General features: G+C 42.1%; 1 protein-coding gene across 1 annotated transcript in view; it reads right to left on the minus strand.

The window, feature by feature from the left end:
• Positions 1-5721: 5721 nt before the first annotated feature.
• Positions 5722-18921, minus strand: part of METTL24 (methyltransferase like 24) — a 98053-nt gene continuing 84853 nt past the window's right edge. Inside the window, exon 5 of the mRNA XM_059401203.1 lies at positions 5722-7707. Within this exon, the coding sequence (XP_059257186.1) occupies positions 7393-7707 (315 nt within the window). The 3' untranslated portion in view covers positions 5722-7392. The remainder of the gene's footprint in view (positions 7708-18921) is intronic.

Genomic DNA, 18921 nt, shown 5'->3' on the forward strand with positions numbered 1-18921 from the left:
TAGTGACAAAGAAAGAGCAAACTCCTCTGCCTGTACAGCTTCCTGTAACTGCAATCACAATCTTTAGGGGAATTTTCTAGCTCCCCACATCCTATTCTTCACTCTTCAGCATTTGCGATCTGAGGGACTGACTCAAATCTCAAACATTTTTTAAGTACACATTCCAGGATAGTGCTAATAGAAAATGTGAGCCATTTGTGTGATTTTTTTTCATGTGTACAATTTTTAACTTTCTAATGGCCACATTAAAAAAATGGGATATTAATTTTAATAATACATTTCATCTAATATATCCAAAGTATTAGTTCAACATTCAGTTATCTTTTTAAAAGATCGATTTAGGGATGCCTGGGTGGCTCAAGTCAGTGAACATCTGCCTTCAGCTCAGGTCATGATCTCAGGGTCCTGGGATCAAGTCCTGCATCAGGGACTCCACTTCTCTTGCTCAGCAGGGCCCCTGCTTCTCCCTCTGGCTGCTACTCCCCCTGTTTGTACTCTTGCCTTCTTTCCCTCTCTCTCTCTCTGGAAATAAAATCTTTTTTAAAAAAATATTTATTTATTTTATTTTAGCGCAAGCTGGGAGGGAGGGCCAGAGGAAGAGGGGGAAGGAGAATCTCAAGCGGACTTCCCACCGAGCATGGAGCCTAATGTGGGACTCGATACCAAGATTCTGAGATCATGACCTGAGCTGAAATCAAGAGTCAGAAGCTTAACCAACTGAGACACCCAGGTGCCCCTCAATTATTTTTTAAATAAATATTTTACTTTCCTCATACTAAAGTCTTTGAAACCTGGTATGTATTTCACACATTAACAGCATGTCTCAATTAGACACTAAATATTCATCAGATAATTTTGCCTGTTTCACACTAAGTCGATGTACCAAGCCCAAGCTGTTGCAAATATATCAGAGCTTTCTAGTAACTGAATCAGGTAGACGTTTCTAAATTAAGTTAATTAAAAGTAAACAATTTAAAATTCAGTTCCTCTGTCACATTAGCCACATTCTAAGTGCTCAGTAGCGACCTGCGGCTAATGGCTACCATATTACATGAAATGGGTCTAGCACCGCTTTATACACCCATGGCTCAAATATTCAACTAAACTGCTTTATCTTCGGAAAGGAATCAAAGGTTCAGACTACTCAAAATACATTAAGAATATAAATTTTTCTCTGCTTCATTTTGGGTAGTTTCCTCAGGTTTATCTTCCAGTTTGCTTTGCAATCTCTTCAGCTGTGTCTAATCTGCCGCTTAATCCATTAAATGTATTCCAGTGACTTTCCCTTTATGGAAGTAGTTTTATAGATTTTTATATCTACCTGTTCTTCACATATCATTTTCTTAAGGTTTCTATATAGTCTTTCATGCCTTTAATCATTTTAAACAATTGGTATTATACTTTAAGACTTGTTACATCAAGTGCTTGAGCTGAAAACCCTAGCATTTACCTCATGGTGGGCCACTACCTTGTCAGTTGTAATTTTCTATCAGGCGTTCATCTTAAGCAGTTCTTGCTTTTTCTTTTTTGAAGAAATCTTTGTAGCCTAAGTTGAAGAGTACCTTCACAGTGGTTTTACATTCATTTCTGCCATACACCCTTATGTTTCACTCCCTCGGTTTTTTATCTTCATTTCTCAGCTTACGGTTTTCCTCCCCATGAGATTAATATAAATTCAACTCCTCAAGCAGACCAGAGGTTTCAAATTCTCATGGGAAACTTGTAGTTCCTCCCAGAGCTGCAGCAAGGATAGGCTTTCTTGTGTTGGGGTTTGGGGATGAGGGCGGTAGGTTTTTTTTAGGGCTCTTGCATTGAGGTCGTGTAGCCCTCCCAGGGCCCACTGCGCAGGTGTCTCTGTGCCAGTCCTTTCCACCTTATCTCTGGTGCTGTAGGCCTCTAGCTCGGCTGGTCCACTAACCCCTTAGGACTCCTGCTGTGTAGGTTCCTGCTCTACCTGTCTGGGTCTAGGCTCCCTCTGAGCTTTGTATGTATGAAGATTTTTCCCTCTTGGGCATTCCGCCATACATGTGAATGTATATGTACATATGTGTGTGTTGTGTACACACATGCATGTTCACACATGCACATACAGAAGGATCACCACATATATACACACTTAATCTAGTATCTTCAGATAGTGCCACTTCATTAGGATATTCTGTAAACAGTTGTATAAACCAGTATAGTCTGAAACACTCCGTTTTTAGAACCCTGTGAGTTTAAGCATATTATCCGAAGAGGTACTTGGCCTGAGGGCACTTCATTTGACTGTAGAGCCATCATCACGAATTCATCCCTCTGTTATCCAGGCCTTTTCTTCTGAATAAGCACATCATTTGGATTCTTCTAAATTTATCCCAAGGCTTCTCTTCATAGCACACAAATCAAGAAATTACCTTGCCACTGTCTGAGCCTTCTCCAATCACAAAAATCTTAGAAAAATGAGATTTTCAAGATGGAAGAAACCTCAAAAATCAAATATTCCAACCTCAGATAAGCAAATAGGCCAATAAAGGTGACGGCTTGCTCGATGCCACACAGCTAGTCAGTGACAGCAGCACAGTCTTTCCCCTTTCATCCTACTGTTCTGCCTCCTCCCCATAATCGACTTAGTTGTGGATTTTTTAAACTGTCATCTTTGTGGCATAGCCTTTGTGGCTTCCAGCTTGCTGTCTCCGAGTGAGGTAGTTCAAAAGAAACACTCCGCTGTTGAGACTGTGTTTCATCCTTTAGTAAAACAGAACCTAGTGAATGGCATTTTCTTCGTCTCTCCCATTAGAGTTGGGCCCCATCAGTGTGCCCACGGGAATGTTGCTTGTTTTAAGAAGAATTAATTATTGTTTTTCCCCCAAAGATTGATTTATTTATTTGAGAGAGCGTGCGTGCGTGCGTGTGCACACACACACACACATGCACAGTGGGGTGGAGAAGAGGGAGAGAGGATCACAAGCAGACTCCGTGCTGAGTGGGGAGTCTGCCACGGGGTTTAATCCTACAACCCTAAGATCACAACCCTAGCTGAAACCAAGAGTCAGATGCTCAACTGACTGTACCACTCAGATGCCCCACAAAGCATTAATTTTAATGAAACTAGCATTTTTCCATATAGTGTTAAAATGTGACATTAAACTCACTTGATTTATTTTCCTTAAGGACAGAAACATAAAGAATTTCAGTATCTTCTAAATTTAGGCAGTTTAAGAATACATTGGATAGGGGCGCATGGGTGGCTCAGTGAGTTAAGCCTCTGCCTTTGGCTCAGGTCATGATCTCGGGGTCCTGGGATCTAGCCCTGCATCAGGTTCTCTGCTCAGTGGGGAGCCTGTCCCTTCCTCTCTCTCTGCCTGCCTCTCTGCCTACTTGGGATCTCTTTCTGTCAAATGGATAAATAAAATCTTTAAAAAAAAAATACATTGAATCTTTGGGTTATGATTTCATGTGGTAAGTCAAGTTCAAATACCTCTTTCAATAAGAAAAAGACATTTTTACATAAAGTTAAATGTGTTTTTGAACTCACAAAGAAGCGGCAGTTGGCTAATACGAAAAGAATTATGTTATTGCTTCAAAGGCAAACATAAACTTATCTCCAGCTGAAAAGAACAATTATATTAATGGAGCCTGGAGGTATTGTTGTGTTGTCAAGAATAATAATGTTTTAATGAGGGTTTCACTTTTAATCTGACAAAATGCAATGATAAGACGAGCTCCCTGGTATTAACCAAAGCTTTGCAAAACCCAAACATGTAATACTTGGGAGATACAGATCTTATACTGTATTTACTGTATCTAAGATCATATAGCCAAGGCAGAGAGGGCATACGTGAATAATTCACTTGGACTAAACACTGTAAACTCATGGATTTACTTTTGTTCTACCCTGATACAGATGGGTGAATTCTAACATATTTGCTTACTTCTCCCTAACTTTCTTCATTTTAACACATCAAATAGTTGCAAATATTTATGCGATAACCTGTTCAAGCTGCCATCAGATACAATCGCTCAAAGAGAAGGCAAAAGGGAAATTCCTTTCCTTTGAATTTAATCTTGAATTGTGACAGAGTTTGCGCCAAAAGGTGATTTCTGAATCTCTGACATAGCTCTTTTATGTCTTTCACCTAAATAAGGTTTTTTTAAAATCATTTGAAGAACATTATTAAATTCATATTTTCAGATTCACTTACAGGCATTGGTCTGCTAAGATGAGGCTCGTGAACCTGCAGGTCAAAACTGGCTTGAAAACACAGGAAACACAGTGCATTTCCAAGTGACTGGGCCCTTTCTAAAACCCAAGAGGAAAGTGCCACATAGTGGGACAAGCCAGGGCCGAGAGCTGCTTCCAGGCCTCGCAAGAGCTTTTCTGGCAACCTGAAATATTGACAAAGAAGTCACTGGGCCCCCCATCCTTTCAGGAAGTTTCCATTTGGCAGGCATATTTTAATTAAGTAGATTGCTTAAACGAAACTTGCATGCTACCAAAACGTCCCAAACTCTAACAGATCGGCAGGTCTGATGTTAGTGTGTTAGTGTATTTGTAGCTTCCCTCCCCTCTCCCAATTTACTAGTAAGGAAGTAAAAAGTCCTTTGGGCCCGGTATCTCAATGTCTGTTAGAGACTGTGGTGGCCGCACAGCGGAGGGAAGGGGACCTACCCAGCCTCTGGATCTGAAATCTAGAGAGCGAATCCCTACTGTACCATCTACTAGTGGCAGCATCTGCATAAGCTACTAACCCTCTCAGAGTTTCCTCACCTGTGTAATGGGGCAAATTACACCTTTGTGCAGGGTTGCTGGGAGAACTGGGAACCCTCTGTGCACAGTGCCGGGCACACAGGATGCTCTCCATAGTAGCTCTTGACTCTGCCCCTTCTCTGGGTTCTGTTTGTGCTGCTCTTGTGGGGGTCACAGTGGTACTGGCTCTTGTTTTGCCTTCACAAGTGGGATCTTCCCAAACAGCCGTGCTGTGCTACCCCAGACCCTTGCTCATGGCCTACACCGGTAGCTCTCCACAGGGGGATGGTCTGCAGCCGTCTCTGGTTGTTGCAACTGAGAGGGGAGGTGGGGAGGTGCTCCTGGCAGCTAGTGGGGAGGGCTAGGGATGCTGCCGAACATTGTACAAGGCACGGAACAGCCCTCTCTCTCCCAACAAGGAATAATCCAGCCCAAAATGGCAATCTGTACTGAGGTTAAGAAACCCCAGCCTACACAATAAGCATAATAAATTTCAGAGGTAGGGGAAACCATAGCAACAGTCAGGATAGTCATCATAAATTTCAAACTATCCTTGAAGGGAATGAAGGACAGTCTTAGAAATAAGCACAAAATAAGTACAAAAAACTACTGAACAAGCTGCCTTGTAGGTGGGTGTGGGTGGGTGTGTTTGCAATTTATTTTGAGTTTGTGTTTTTTTTTCCTTAACAGTACAGCCATTCTTGCTTCAGAATATATATATATATATATATATATATATATATATATATATATATTTATATATATATATATATATATAATGTGATGAAGTCTATGTTTGTACCACCAGTCTGCAATAAATGGGGACTTGCCCTGTACAAAGGGGGCTTTTCAGTGAGTCCATCAATCTTCAATCCCCTGAATTAAAAATCTTAATATGGGCGTGTATGTACCTAAAATCTGATCAGACTGGACACATCAGATTAGCACACTTCATACTCTGGTGTAGAAGAAGGCTCACAGGGTTTAATGTATAAAAAGGTTTATTGTATAGACTTCACTGTATAAAATTTTAATTAAAAAAATAAAAGAGAGGATCTGTGATACAATCCAAGCAGGAAGTGGACTAAAGGTAATGTTGTTTTAGAGGCTGTGACACCAGGCATTTCAGAGATTTTCATGAACTCTTTGTGCTTTTGAGATGCCCATGGACGTAGAGAGCAACTTAGCTGCTATTTTAAGCTCCCATCTCAATGACTTTTACTAATGTACTGTGCATTTTAAAAATAAAAAGCTTATTATTCAGAAAGTCTTGTTCCCTTTTGAACTGAAGTCAGTAAGATCATCTAACTCCACTATATTTTGGTTTCTCACTTGAGGGCATGGTATTTTCAAACCACTGCAAGAAATAAAAAGCCAACCCAGGGCACAGCTGGGGTAGAAGGCGGTAAAAAGGTGGGAGAAGGAATAAAGTCTAGTCGCAACCAGCATTCTGCTCTCTCCCCAAGTTTCTTGGACAATGAGTCTATAGTTTTCTTGCTCTCTTGTGATGTTAAAAAAAAAAAAAATCCAGAAAAATACTTAATTTATAATAAGGTAATAATTTGGTTTATTTTTATGCTAACTACTTGACTTGTTTGAAGTAGACTTTTTGAAAATCATTCATGGGGGTAAATGTCTAATCCCATAAATAAAAATGATGGAGATCACTTTATCTACTGAAAATCTACATTTCCTGTTTAATTTTTAAAAATATAGAAAGGACTGGGGTTACTGAAACCCAATGTAAGCATCTCAGGAAAGAGACAGACTTGGGCTCTCAGGCCACAGTCTTCTAACAAATGCCCACAGGCAGTAGAGAAAAACTCACTTAATCTTTGACATAATGTGTTAAAAAAAAAAAAAAAAAAAAAAAAAGATTTGACAGCATAAGCAAGGCGGTGGTTGAGAAATCAGGTTTGAAGTCAGTGGAGACAATAGCACAGACACCCAAATTCTGCTTTGTGCTTAGTTCGTAGGAGCAGAAGGGGATTTAAGGCTGAGTATGAAAAGATCCTGAGTTCAAGTTCTTGACAGTCTAGTCTTTTAAACTCAGTGACAGACTTTGGTGTGTCTGAGTCCCCAGAAACCAGCATCAGGGGTGCTTCTAAAGCCACAGCACGGCCTCCGCAAAGGCTGAAGATGAATGGCTGAAATCTACAAGGTCCTAAAGAATGTCGTGGACCAGCTGAACAAAAACAACCTTGAAAGAGGGGGAGTGAAAGCCAAGGGAAAGGCCCTATGTTACCCAGTTAGCTACAAACTTAAGAATCTCATCAACCCAGGAAAAAAGGAAAATTTTATGTAATTTCTTTTTCATGTTGGTGAATTCATGGATTTTAGATATATAGTGGATTTTAGGGAAAACAGATGAGTGGGGGTTATCCTCTCAGTTACAATGAAAAACGACAAGCATCCCCGCTCTGCCAGAGGCAAACAGGTGAAAGGCCTGGGCTTTGGACGATGGAGATGGACCCCGGTGGCACTCCTGTGTCCATCCCAACCACAGGTGTTGAGTGTGTCCCTGCCACAGGCAATCACACAACCCCCGCCCAGAGCAGCTGACAGGCTAGTGGGAGGAGGCGGGACAGGACACCAATCGTTAGCACGCCGGACATGCCTCATTCTGCAGCTGCGTCCCCAAGCTCTTGATGAGGTCTGGCACCCTAGGTCCACCTTGTATTCACCCAACTCAGAGTATAACAGCTACTTGCATTGAAAATGTCCTTCTTCAGGAACAGCTGGGGTTTAGACAAATCTTTGTAACTATGAAAAAGCCTGAAGCCCTTTAGTTCTACCTCCTTGAGGAGGCTGTACCAGAATCGCACGACACTGCTGTCACCGCCACTGACCTCAAAACCGGGCCAGTGGAGGTGAATCGCAAAGGTGAGCTGTCCAATTTGTTCCAGGACATCTTCCAGAATAAGGTTTTCTAAAACTTTCCATTCTGCACTCTCCAGATCTGCTTTGAGAACATCAATCTGTAACAAAATGATGAAACGAGATTAGCAGATTCAATAAACGTTAAAAATACCACCTTGACATCAGGAACATCGCTGTATAACTAAGGACCTCCTACAAGAGCAGAATGTTTCACGTTTTAGAGTTAGAAGTCTTTTTCTGGGGCCACGAATGACATGAGTTCCTAACCGCACACCACACCAGATGTTAATGTACAAATAATGAAATGCCAGTCAGAAATCATAATGGACCTCCCTACTTTCTGCCCAGTGGGAATGGCTGCCTAAGAAGGAGATGCTGGAGATTTCACAGAGCTCCATGTCCGCAGACTCTCCCCAACAACCTAGACTCCGCTCTCAGGAACCCAACCATGTCAGGACAGCATGGTGGCCCACAGGGGAGGGATGGACAGATGGCCACTGCCTGCCGGGACCACGTCACAAACCCCACCCCCCTCCAAATTCTCAGGACTGGAAGCCAGGGAGAGTTCTTGGGTATCTGAATATTAGACTTCTAAAAAAAAAAATGATGATTATCCCATAATTTCTTTTAAAGGTACACACCAGCACAGAATCTTAAAGAGGCAGGGAGGAAAAAAGGCAACACTATTCTCTATTTGTTTAATGAACCTAAATTCACATCCCAGGTAAGATGAAATATACGGAGAAGAATAGGCTAGGGGAGATTTTGTAATTAATTAAGTTAGGAGAATCAGCTTATTTTTGCTGGCTCTGCTATTAGAATAACAGAACCCCAAATGCCTTCAGGAAGCAAGAAAAGCTAATTCCTTACTGAGCGCCTGTGTGCGCCCCGCACCATGCAAAGTGCTTCGCTTGCAATATCCATTCACTCCCCTCAACGATTCTGCGAGCCTGACTCTGTTGCTATCCCTGTTTGAAGTTGAGGAAACCAGACTCAGAGAGGAACCCATCCCCAGTCATGCAGCTGGAGAGACTATGGGGACATGGGGATGAGTCTGTCCACATGGCCCCTGTTCTTACCCATTCCATGAACCCACAAGAGGTTTATGAGGCAACTCGGATTCCCTAAAAGGCTTTTTGGCTTAGAAAATAAGGTGCCATTAGAGAGTGAATAAGAGCCCGTGAGTAGAAGCCTTGTTATCAATATCCCCAGCTTACATCTGCAGAGCACTTTACAGCTTAAAGAATTACTCTCTACATACATAATCTCAGTGAAACAGCCCTATATGCAGACGAGGCTTTCGTAAAAATGATTCTGGGCTCCCAAAATCGCCTGTGAGATCTGAAGAGCTGGGTGGAGGAGAAGATGGACAGGATTTAGACATAACTGCTCCAAGAAAACACTTTTCCAGTGTCCTGACATCCCAAAAGATATGCTTGTTTTCACTATCTTGCCTTGGACGGTAGCTCCCCGTGGTCCACCAGGGAAAGAGTGATGGTAACACGCCAAGAATACCAAGAGGCCTCAGAATCATCTAGATATCTGTAAACCACCCTGTCCAAACTCAAAGAGAAAAAGTAAATGAAAAACAAAGCAAAAAACTCCTTTCTTTTCTGAGAGGAACTGAACAAAGGCAGATTCCATGCAAACATGCCTGAGGCTAAGATAATTCTTGCGGATTGGACACAAAAGAATTAACTCACTCTTTTTTTCTTCATCTCTGCTGCCCTGCCACTTTCTTGACTTTGTTTAATCACTGAAATTTTAAGCTAAATGTTCTTGAATTGGGGTGATTAAACTGCCAGAAGAAGTATGTAACTAAAACTTTACAAAATTGTCTAATTAGTACAGAAAATATCCAAAACTCAAAATCAACATTTTGTGTCAATTCGCATAGTTAAGAATTTTTTTAAAATCTTTAGAGATTTATTTCTACCATGGTTTTCTGTGAGTTCACATATGCTGAACGTGATCAATATATCAAACTATTAAAGGGACAGGGCAAAGCTAATCAGACTGCAACTGACCTAAAAACTACATTGGGGAGTTAGAATATATATATGTTTCATATTTTTTCCAAACTTATTTTTATTTTTATTATTTTTTTTAAGATTTCTTTATTTATTTGACAAAGACAGACATCGCGAGAGAAGGAACACAAGCAGGGGGAGTGGGAGAGGGAGAAGCAGGCCGAGCAGGGAGCCCCATGCAGGGCTTGATTCTAGGACCCTGGGATCATGACCTGAACCTCCTAGGTGGTCCCCCAAACCTATTTTTAAAATGAGCCACCTAGGCACCTCCCAAACCTATTTTTAAAATAAGCTATCAATCAGAAGTTATGAGCAACAGAAAAAAAAAATAAATAAAGTAGGATAAATCATAGCAGATATATGCTTACTGTGAAAATCCAATTTTCACTTACAAAATACTATCTCCTATCAAAAGAGTGGAAAGTATTTCCAAATACGACAACTCTGCACACCCTGTTTGATTCCAATGACTGGAAATTTCCCTTTCAATCAGAATTGAGCAGGTTGATCTAAATCACACAGCCCAGGAGCGCGCAGGACCAAGGAGCTCATCAACTTCTTCCCCGACTTCCAGCCCGCAAGCAGAGCAAGCCAAATGCTGTGAATAAAACATGGGTTTCTTCCCCCGTGCGCTTTTTCCACTTTTTGTATTTCAGAATGTTCTACCACCACAACTATTCTGCAAATGTAATTTCCATTATTACTGCATAATGCATGCAATGTCATTGTTTATATAAGGCACCAAACATTTCTGCATCACGTACACTACTGTTCAGATTCTAACATCAGCTCTCAACAATCACGGCCCTAAAAATCATGCAAATGATTACATCGGAATAACCTCGTAATAACCAAGTGCCAATCTGAATCCAGTTAGGTTAAATCAGGTTTCTCGAGGAAAAGCAACGAGGTGTTAACGCTCTGTAAACTCTGTTATAATGAAAGACATGTTCTTGGTTGGAAGGGTCTAGGAGGAGGTAGGTCAAGCAACCTGTCTGCTACAATTTCAGGGGCATTAAAGAGGTCCTACCACCAAAAAAAAAAACCCCTTTCCCTTGTGCCTAAAACACCCAACAAATCTTCTTTCGCAGGACTTTTTCAGGAAATGAGAATTTTAATTTTAGCTGGATTAGGGTGTAAGGGGTGTAATGCCCCCCTCATCATGGGCATTAGCTTATGTCTGGGTTCATCTGCCCGGAACAGCAGAGATGAGAAAAGGTGGGCAAAGGGGCAGTGGCCTTTGTATTAAATTGCTAGGGCTTCCATTAAAAAAAAAAAAGTACCACAGACTGGGGAGCTTCTGGAGGCTATACGCCTGACGTGGAGGTGTCCGACGGCGCTGTTCCCTCTGAGGGCTGGGCCCCTCTCCTAGCTCCTGCTGGTTTGCTGGAAGTCTCCATCATTCCTTGGCTTCTGCGTTACCCTGATCTATTTCTTCATCTTCACATTGGGTTATTCCTTCATCTACCCATTGCCTGCATCCAAATTTTCCCCCCTTTATAAGGACACCATTCATACCTGGTTAGGGGCCCAGCCTACACCCGTATGACTTCATTTAAGCTAATTACCTTGGCAGTGACCCTATTTCCAATGAAGATCATATTCTGAGGTACTAGGGGTTAGGACTCCCACAAGCGAGTCTGGGGACACACAACTCAAACCACACAGTGCGTGAGGTAACTGTCACTGCCAGAGCTTTGGTGAAGCGGTACATGTCCTAGAGCCCATTCACCAGTCAGTGCCTGGTGAAAGTGTCCTGTACCAGAGACCCAAGGGCCAGTGACTCTCTGAGGGAACTGTGTCCTGCCAGTCCCTCAGCAGCCAGCTCTGACCGCTCCAACTTTGCAACATCCAGGGCAGGTCAACAGGGCTCCAAGGCCAATTAAAACCACCATCATCAAAGTCCTGTGCCTCATTCCCGGGTTCCTTCCGGGCCACACAAGCAGGCCCAATAGATGAACTTTGTCTTCTGGCTCCCCCCAATTCCCTAGCCGCTTCCTTTTCCCTCCTGGGACTCTTCAGGCACCCGTTACCCTCATGCCTGCAGCTCCCCATCTGAGCCTTTTCCCTTTCAAGGGGCAGGACGGGCACTCCGCCCCTTGAAAGGACTGGGTCTGGGGCTCTCCGGCATCACTTCCACTTCCGTGTCCTATTGGGCAACACAAATCACAATGCCAGCCCAGGTTCAAGGTGAGGGGAAAGTTGACAAAGACCCTGGGAGAGAGAATGGATTAAGCACGACTAATAAAGACAATACTGCAAAGGACAAGTAAAATAAATACATGTAAGTCTCAGATATCCTATTAGTGTACCAGGGCTGCTATAACAAAATGCCACAGACTGGAGGAGGGGGGGTGGCGCGGCACTTAAACAACAGACATTTATATTTTCTCCCAGGTCTAGAGGCTGGGATGTCCAAGATCAAAGTGTGGGCGATCATGTTTTCTCCTGAGGCTTCTCCTTGGCTCACTGACAGCTGTTCCTACACTGTATCCTCTTATAGACTTTTCTCTGGGCTCATGCTCTCCTGGTATCTCTCCTTCTTAGAGTGATGCTAGTCTTATAGGACTAGGGCCCTACTCTCATGACTTCATTTAACTTTAATTACCTCCTTAAGGAGCCTATCACCAAATACAGTCCCACTGAGGGTAAGTGCTTCAACCCATTCATTTGGTGGGGTTGGCAGGGGGTGGGGTGGGGTAATAAAACCAGCATTTTTGTTAGAGTCTATTTAGAGGCAACCAGTATTTCTCCACAGAGAGTTTTAAAATACATCCCTGTCACTGTTATGGCAGCCTGACTGTAGGAGAGCCGGTAGTCCTTCCTTTGTGGTTAATGGCTAACTCCAGCTCTGGGGAGTAAAAATGTGAGCCACCTCCTTAACTGAAGATGAGTCATAGAGACTGTGATAGATTTTCTTTTTCAAAGATGTGTCCCCATTAACTCCCATCTCCTGCTTTTCTTCAACGTGGCCTTGACCCTCCTCTCATCAAGAGATGGAATTGATGTTCCCTCCCCAGGGAGGATTTCATGGGATGCAACCTACGCAGCTGCACCAGACCCCCCAGGTTGAAGGGCTCCATACTTGGCTTAATGCTCTGTTGTCGCTGACTTGAAGTTCTTAATAAGTTTTGAACAAGGGACCCTGAATTTTCATTTTGCACTGAGCCCCACAAATTAGGTCTCCGGTCCTGTGATGTTTCCTTGGAATCTTGATGGGCTTGTTGCCATTGACTAAGAGTATGGTAGAAGTGGTTCTAGATGACATCCAAGCCTGGACCATAAAAGCTTCTACTTTGTTCACTCACTCTCTAAAACTTTAGCCCCCAGGCCAGGTGTCTGACTGTCCACAGTGCTGTGAGAAAGTCCAAGATAGCCCTTGCAGAGAGCCCACATGAAGAGGCTCTTGGTCAATATGAAGAAAGAGATGCCAACCAACCCTGGTTTCTCTAGCCATCGTCTGACTGTAACCCCAGGAGAAACCCTGAGCCAAAACTAGCCAAAATTAGCCAGCAGAGTCCTTCCCAAACACTGACTCCAGAAACTGTGATCAATAATGTCATCATCACGCATCTTAGTTTTGGGGATAACTTGTTATGTAGCAGTAGATAACTAGAACAGAGACCAAGTACTATTTATGCAAAAGTTACAGGTTACTTGTACAGTATCGAGTACTATATATTCCAAAGCTGTGATTCCTAGAGATTCATTCATACATATATAACCAAAAAATACTCTCTTATTAAAAAATCAATACATGGTCATTATTTAAAAATAAAAACTACAGAAAAGAAAAAAGAAAAGGAGTTAAGACACCCATAGTCCGGATTTAAGAGTTAACTCTTGAATACCTGGTGTATTTCTTGCTAAACATTTTTCTTTGCCATAAACACACACACACACACACACACACACACACACACACACACAAAACACACAGATCATAGCATACACAGGCGTAATTCAAACATACCTGTTGTTTATAAAATTAGAATCATACTGTGTTTTCAAATATTCTTTTTAATGTAACAATGTAACAAACCATGGCTATCTTTCCAGGCCAATACATTTCCATCAGTGTTCTCTGTGTCCCCCCGGGGATGTCACAAGCACGTGACTGAGGTGGCTGGGGCACCTGAAGGCCTGAGGGAGATGTGGAGGAGGCTCTGGTTCCTCTACCTCGACCCAAGAGGACCAACTCCCTTTTTCTTTCTTTTATATATTTGGACTCCCTTGTAAATTTTAACTTGAAGAAGAGCTTTCCTGCCAAGAGAAATAGTTTGCCTCCCTCTATAATGTGTTTCGTAATGACTTTTATATTGGTTTAATTTGCTTAACCAATCCCCCTTCTGATGGACATCGAGGTTCCTATCATTAATTGGCTATGGTCCACCGATGCGATCAATGAACCAGGAGCTAAATATAAGTATGTTCTCTGATTTCCTTAGAAGACACTCCCAGGAGTGGAACAGCATGTGTTCAACAGGCACAGCTTACAATTTTCAGTAATTTTCCTAACCTGTGGACCCTTCCTGTACCTGCTCTTGGGAAACTGAGGACAAACCAAGAGATACTAAGGCTGGGCACCTTGTACAGACGCACTGCCAAAGCCTCCCCACTGTATCAGCTGGGTCAACGACCCCTTGTTTTCTTATGCCAAAGCCATGTGACACTCTGGAGTGTTCCTAAACATACCTGTGTCTCTGGGTCTAAGTGAGTCATCAGATTAGATTAAAACCTGCATACCATTTAAAGAAAGGAAAAATAGGACAAACCAACTATAACTAAGTACATGTTAAATTATTTCTATATATCTTATTTAAAACCTCTTAATAAGAGATGATTTATTAGTCTCTATTAAATCTTTCAAAGGATATAGTTTCTTTCTCATACCCAGAAAATGTATATTAAAGCTTAAAACAGGGGTGCCTGGGTGGCTCAGTGGGTTAAAGCCTCTGCCTTTGGCTCAGGTCATGATCACAGGGTCCTGGGATGGAGCCCAGCATCGGGCTCTCTGCTCGGCGGGGAGCCTGCTTCCTCCTCTCTCTCTCTCTGCCTGCCTCTCTGCCTACTTGTGATCTCTGTTTGTCAAATAAATAAATAAAATCTTAAAAAAAAAAAAAAAGCTTAAAACAGGCTCTTACCCTCTTCATGATTAATTTGCTTTAAAATTAATCATTATATTCATCAAAATCCTTGGCTAAGAGCCAAAACTCTAAGTAATACCAATGAAACTGCAGTATCAGCCATCCAGCTTATCAATTGACTAATGCAGAACAAGGAACTTCTTATTCAGGCTGTAATTGACCTGCAACACAGCTGCTTGCCTCAGTACAAGCTGTCTGGTTTGGGGCTAGAATCATACACTTTATGGCATTTACAGGTATATCTCATATTTTTTTTTTTTTTTTTTTTTTAAAAAAAGATTCCTGAAAAGAAGTGTGCAAATTGAGTTTTGTAATTGGGCTCATGTTATGAAAATGATTTTTAACCTCATCTAGTTATTTATGAATATTTTAAAAATTTAAATTATCATTACCTGCTACCCCAACAGATCAAGCTACATTCATTCCCCCATATTCACTGTAGTTGGGGTCACTATTCAATCATAATTTTAAAGATTTTATCTATTTATTTGACACTCAGAGATCACAAGTAGGCAGAGAGGCAGGCAGAGAGAGAGGAGGAAGCAGGTTCCCTGCTGAGCAAAGAGCGCAATGCTGAGCTTGATCCCAGGACCCTGGGATCATGACCTGAGCCGAAGGCAGAGGCTTTAACCCACTGAGCCACCCAGGCACCCCTCAATCATAATTTTAAAATAATTGTATCCATACAACTTCTTCCTGCTTTTTAGCTAAATTACAAAAAGTTGTTACTTAATGAATAAAGCAAAGTAAATCCAGGCTTTTATCTATCGACTTTACTTAAAGCAAGGTATGTCCACACCAACAAAATTAAAAGCTGAACACCATTAAAGAATCTTCGTTTTGTAGAAAAAGAGAGAAAAATGGAAGGAATTAATTTATCTTAAAAGAACAAGAGGATTAAACGTCTCTTTAAGATCCTTAGACTTTAAACACACTAAATCAGACTTAATTATCAGTCTTGGCTGGCAGCAATGTAATATTACAAGATTTCCGCTACCATCGGGGAAAGAGAGATAAGGCTTGCCCTGAATATCACAAGAAAGAGGTCACTCGAAGCTAATGTAAGATCAATTCTGAACTAACGATAAAAGAAAATAATTTTTTTAAAAAAGAAAATAATTTTAGGTAGTGATCAGATCACAAAAATGGCCCCAGCAAGAAGCAACACTCTGCAAAAGAGATTCAAGGAAATAACGGAAACATTTACAAAGACTCATTTGTCAGATCTCCAGCCTACTCCGAAGAATCCAATCTCAGACAGCTGGGTGACAATTTGCTGGGCTGGATGTGGTACTATAACCTGGTCCCAGCTCCAAAAACCTAGGCTGTGGACAGGAACTGGTGAGCTGCTCAGAAATCAATAAGTCAGTAGCCACTACTGTGTATTTACCCCAATAATACAAATGGAGTGATCCAAAGCGGTACGTGCACCCCAATGTTTACAGCAGCAATGTCCACAATAGCCAAACTATGGAAAGAGCCCAGATGTCCATCGACAGATGAATGGATAAAGAAGAAGTGGTGTATATATCCACAATGGAATACTATGCAGCCACCAAAAATATGAAATTTTGCCATTTTCAAAGACATGGATGCAACTAGAGGGTATTCTGCTAAGTGAAATAAGTCAATCAGAGAAAGACAATTATCATATGATCTCACTGATATAAGGAATTTGAGAAATAAGGCAGAAGGTCATAGGAGAAGGGAGGGAAAAAGGAAACAAGACAAAACCAGTGAGGGAGACAAAGCATAAGAGACACTCAATCTCAGGAAACATACTAAAGGTTGTTGGAGTGGAGGGGGTGGGAGGGAGGGGGGGGAGGCATGGACACTGGGGAGGGTATGTGCTATGGTAAGTGCTGTAAATTGTGTGAGACTGATGAATCACGGACCTGTACCCCTGAAATGAATAATACACTATATGTTAGTAATAATAATAATAATAATAAAGAAGTCAGCAGGCTACAAGTTGATGTGGGAAACAAAGGCATAAGAAAAATTATCACATTGCCTTACTACTTACAACCCATCCACAAGTCCTTAAAACTAGCAGAGTGACATTCCTCTAGAAACTCTGCTGCCTTGATATTAATACTTTGCTACAGGAAAAAAGTGATCTTAACCCAACCCCCCCAGGACACCGTAAGTCTTCTTTAACATATAAAATTCCTTTGGAAACTTCATTTCTACCCCCATCCCCCAAGATACATGCTGGCAATCATCCCCCAAGCACATGACCCATCAATATACATCTGAAGGGTCTCATGACTCAGGTTTTATTAGACAGTAGTAAGTGACCTTTTCCTAATAAGAGCTAGCCCCCTAGAGGTCCTAGAAACCTCGCTTACAAATTCCTTGGAGAGTTTCACTATCCCTAACCTCCTCCCCACTTGAAAGTATATAATCAGTCACCCATCACCCCCTCCCCTTGTAGCTCTTTCTACCCACAGGTCTGTCCTGTGCTCGAATAATTTTGCACTGATGACATCTTGAGAATTCCTTCTTGGCTGTCAGCTTTGAACCCTAACATCTTCCCTAAATCCCTGGAGACTTTTGACAGAAAAGAGCCAAGCAGTGCAAATTCCACAGGTCAGAGATGGCAGCAAGGCACCTGGCCCAGGCAGTCAGGATGGGCGGGGCCAGGACGGTGACAGGCAAGGGTTTAAATTACTTATTTCTACCCACTTACCCCAGGCAGCTGAAAACAAATCACGCATCTGTCTCTGACCTTAGGTCAGAACCCTGTGGTTTAAAGCCACATCACCTCATTCATTTATTTTTCGGGTCTAATCCTATTTACAAAGGCATTCCCTAGTATTTCCAGAAAGAGACGGGACATTTCAAAATATATATATAAACTACTCCTAAATGAACAGATGTATAGAAGATCGATAATCAAGCCAATACCCAAATAAAATGTCTCTCAGCCAGACATTTACTCTTAGATGTGGGGCTGAGTCAATCTCAGAGCACGGTAGGGCCAGCCGTGTGACAGAAGCTACCTCAAGACGTGGCCCAACGACAAAACACAAGCACTTGGAGAAACGGGAAGCAAACCCTTTGGGTTATTTACTGTCTAAAATACACTGCACTACACGCTGAGGAAAAATACCACTGGGGGTGATTAGTAGAAAAGGCTCTGCAGGGGCAGAAATGAGAGATGGGGGAAGAGCAAGAGGCTCAAGTTATCTGCTGTAGGTCAGCATCACCTCGATGGCCTCCATCTCTGGGCCCTGAGCTGACTCCAAGAGAAGGTTCTAGCATGACTTTCACTCATTTGTTGACACCTCTGATTCCTTACCTGGACTGTCCACCCATTCCTTCAGGGCAGGACCCAACTCTTCTTTGAGTATCAAGTTTCTACGGAAGCTCCTGACACGCGATAGGTAGGGTATCCCAGGCGATACCAGTACCGTCCATTCGGCCCTTGTAACACCTTACACCTAGCCCCTCTTGTCTGTCCCTCCACCTCTAGCACTGTGATCACCCTGACTGAAACAGAGGAGAGAGTGTCAAAGGGTGAAAGTTAGGAATGAGGGCAGCTGCAGATCCCGTCGTCGCACTCCGCACGGTGGTGTCACAGTCTTTATTTCCAATGCTCTATGAACCTTACACTTTAGCCAAATGGCAGACTTTGCTAGTCCTCAGAATGACGTGACATTTCCTGCCCTTGCTCCTTTATTTGGAGGACTTCCTTTTGTGCACAACGCCACAAATTTCTGCTGGGGACCCTGTCTCCCCTCTACCAACATACAGAACATCACGACTGTCCCTCAAGTACAAGATGAATTTCCTTCTCTTTAAGGAACTTGAGTTGCTTCCAGTTGATAATGTTGAGTTGAAAATATTCAAAAGTTCTTGCTTGATACAGAGCTTGAGTTGAGAAGATTAAAAAATTCTTGCCCTCAACGTCTGAAAGCGGAGGCAATTATCCAAGAAGGCACTACTTACCATAAGTTCTGACAAAACTTGGAAATATGTACAGATTGTTTATCTCTTATGGAAGATTTCTCTGGCATTAAATGGCAAGGTCCCCATCCCAAACATTTTCTAATTCAATGACAAGACTGAAATAAGGAAATAGATACTATCAATACATAATTCTATATGCGTCATTCCATATTTTTGTCGT

Source organism: Mustela nigripes, chromosome 5 (genome assembly GCF_022355385.1).
Source record: "Mustela nigripes isolate SB6536 chromosome 5, MUSNIG.SB6536, whole genome shotgun sequence".
NCBI lineage: Eukaryota > Metazoa > Chordata > Mammalia > Carnivora > Mustelidae > Mustela > Mustela nigripes.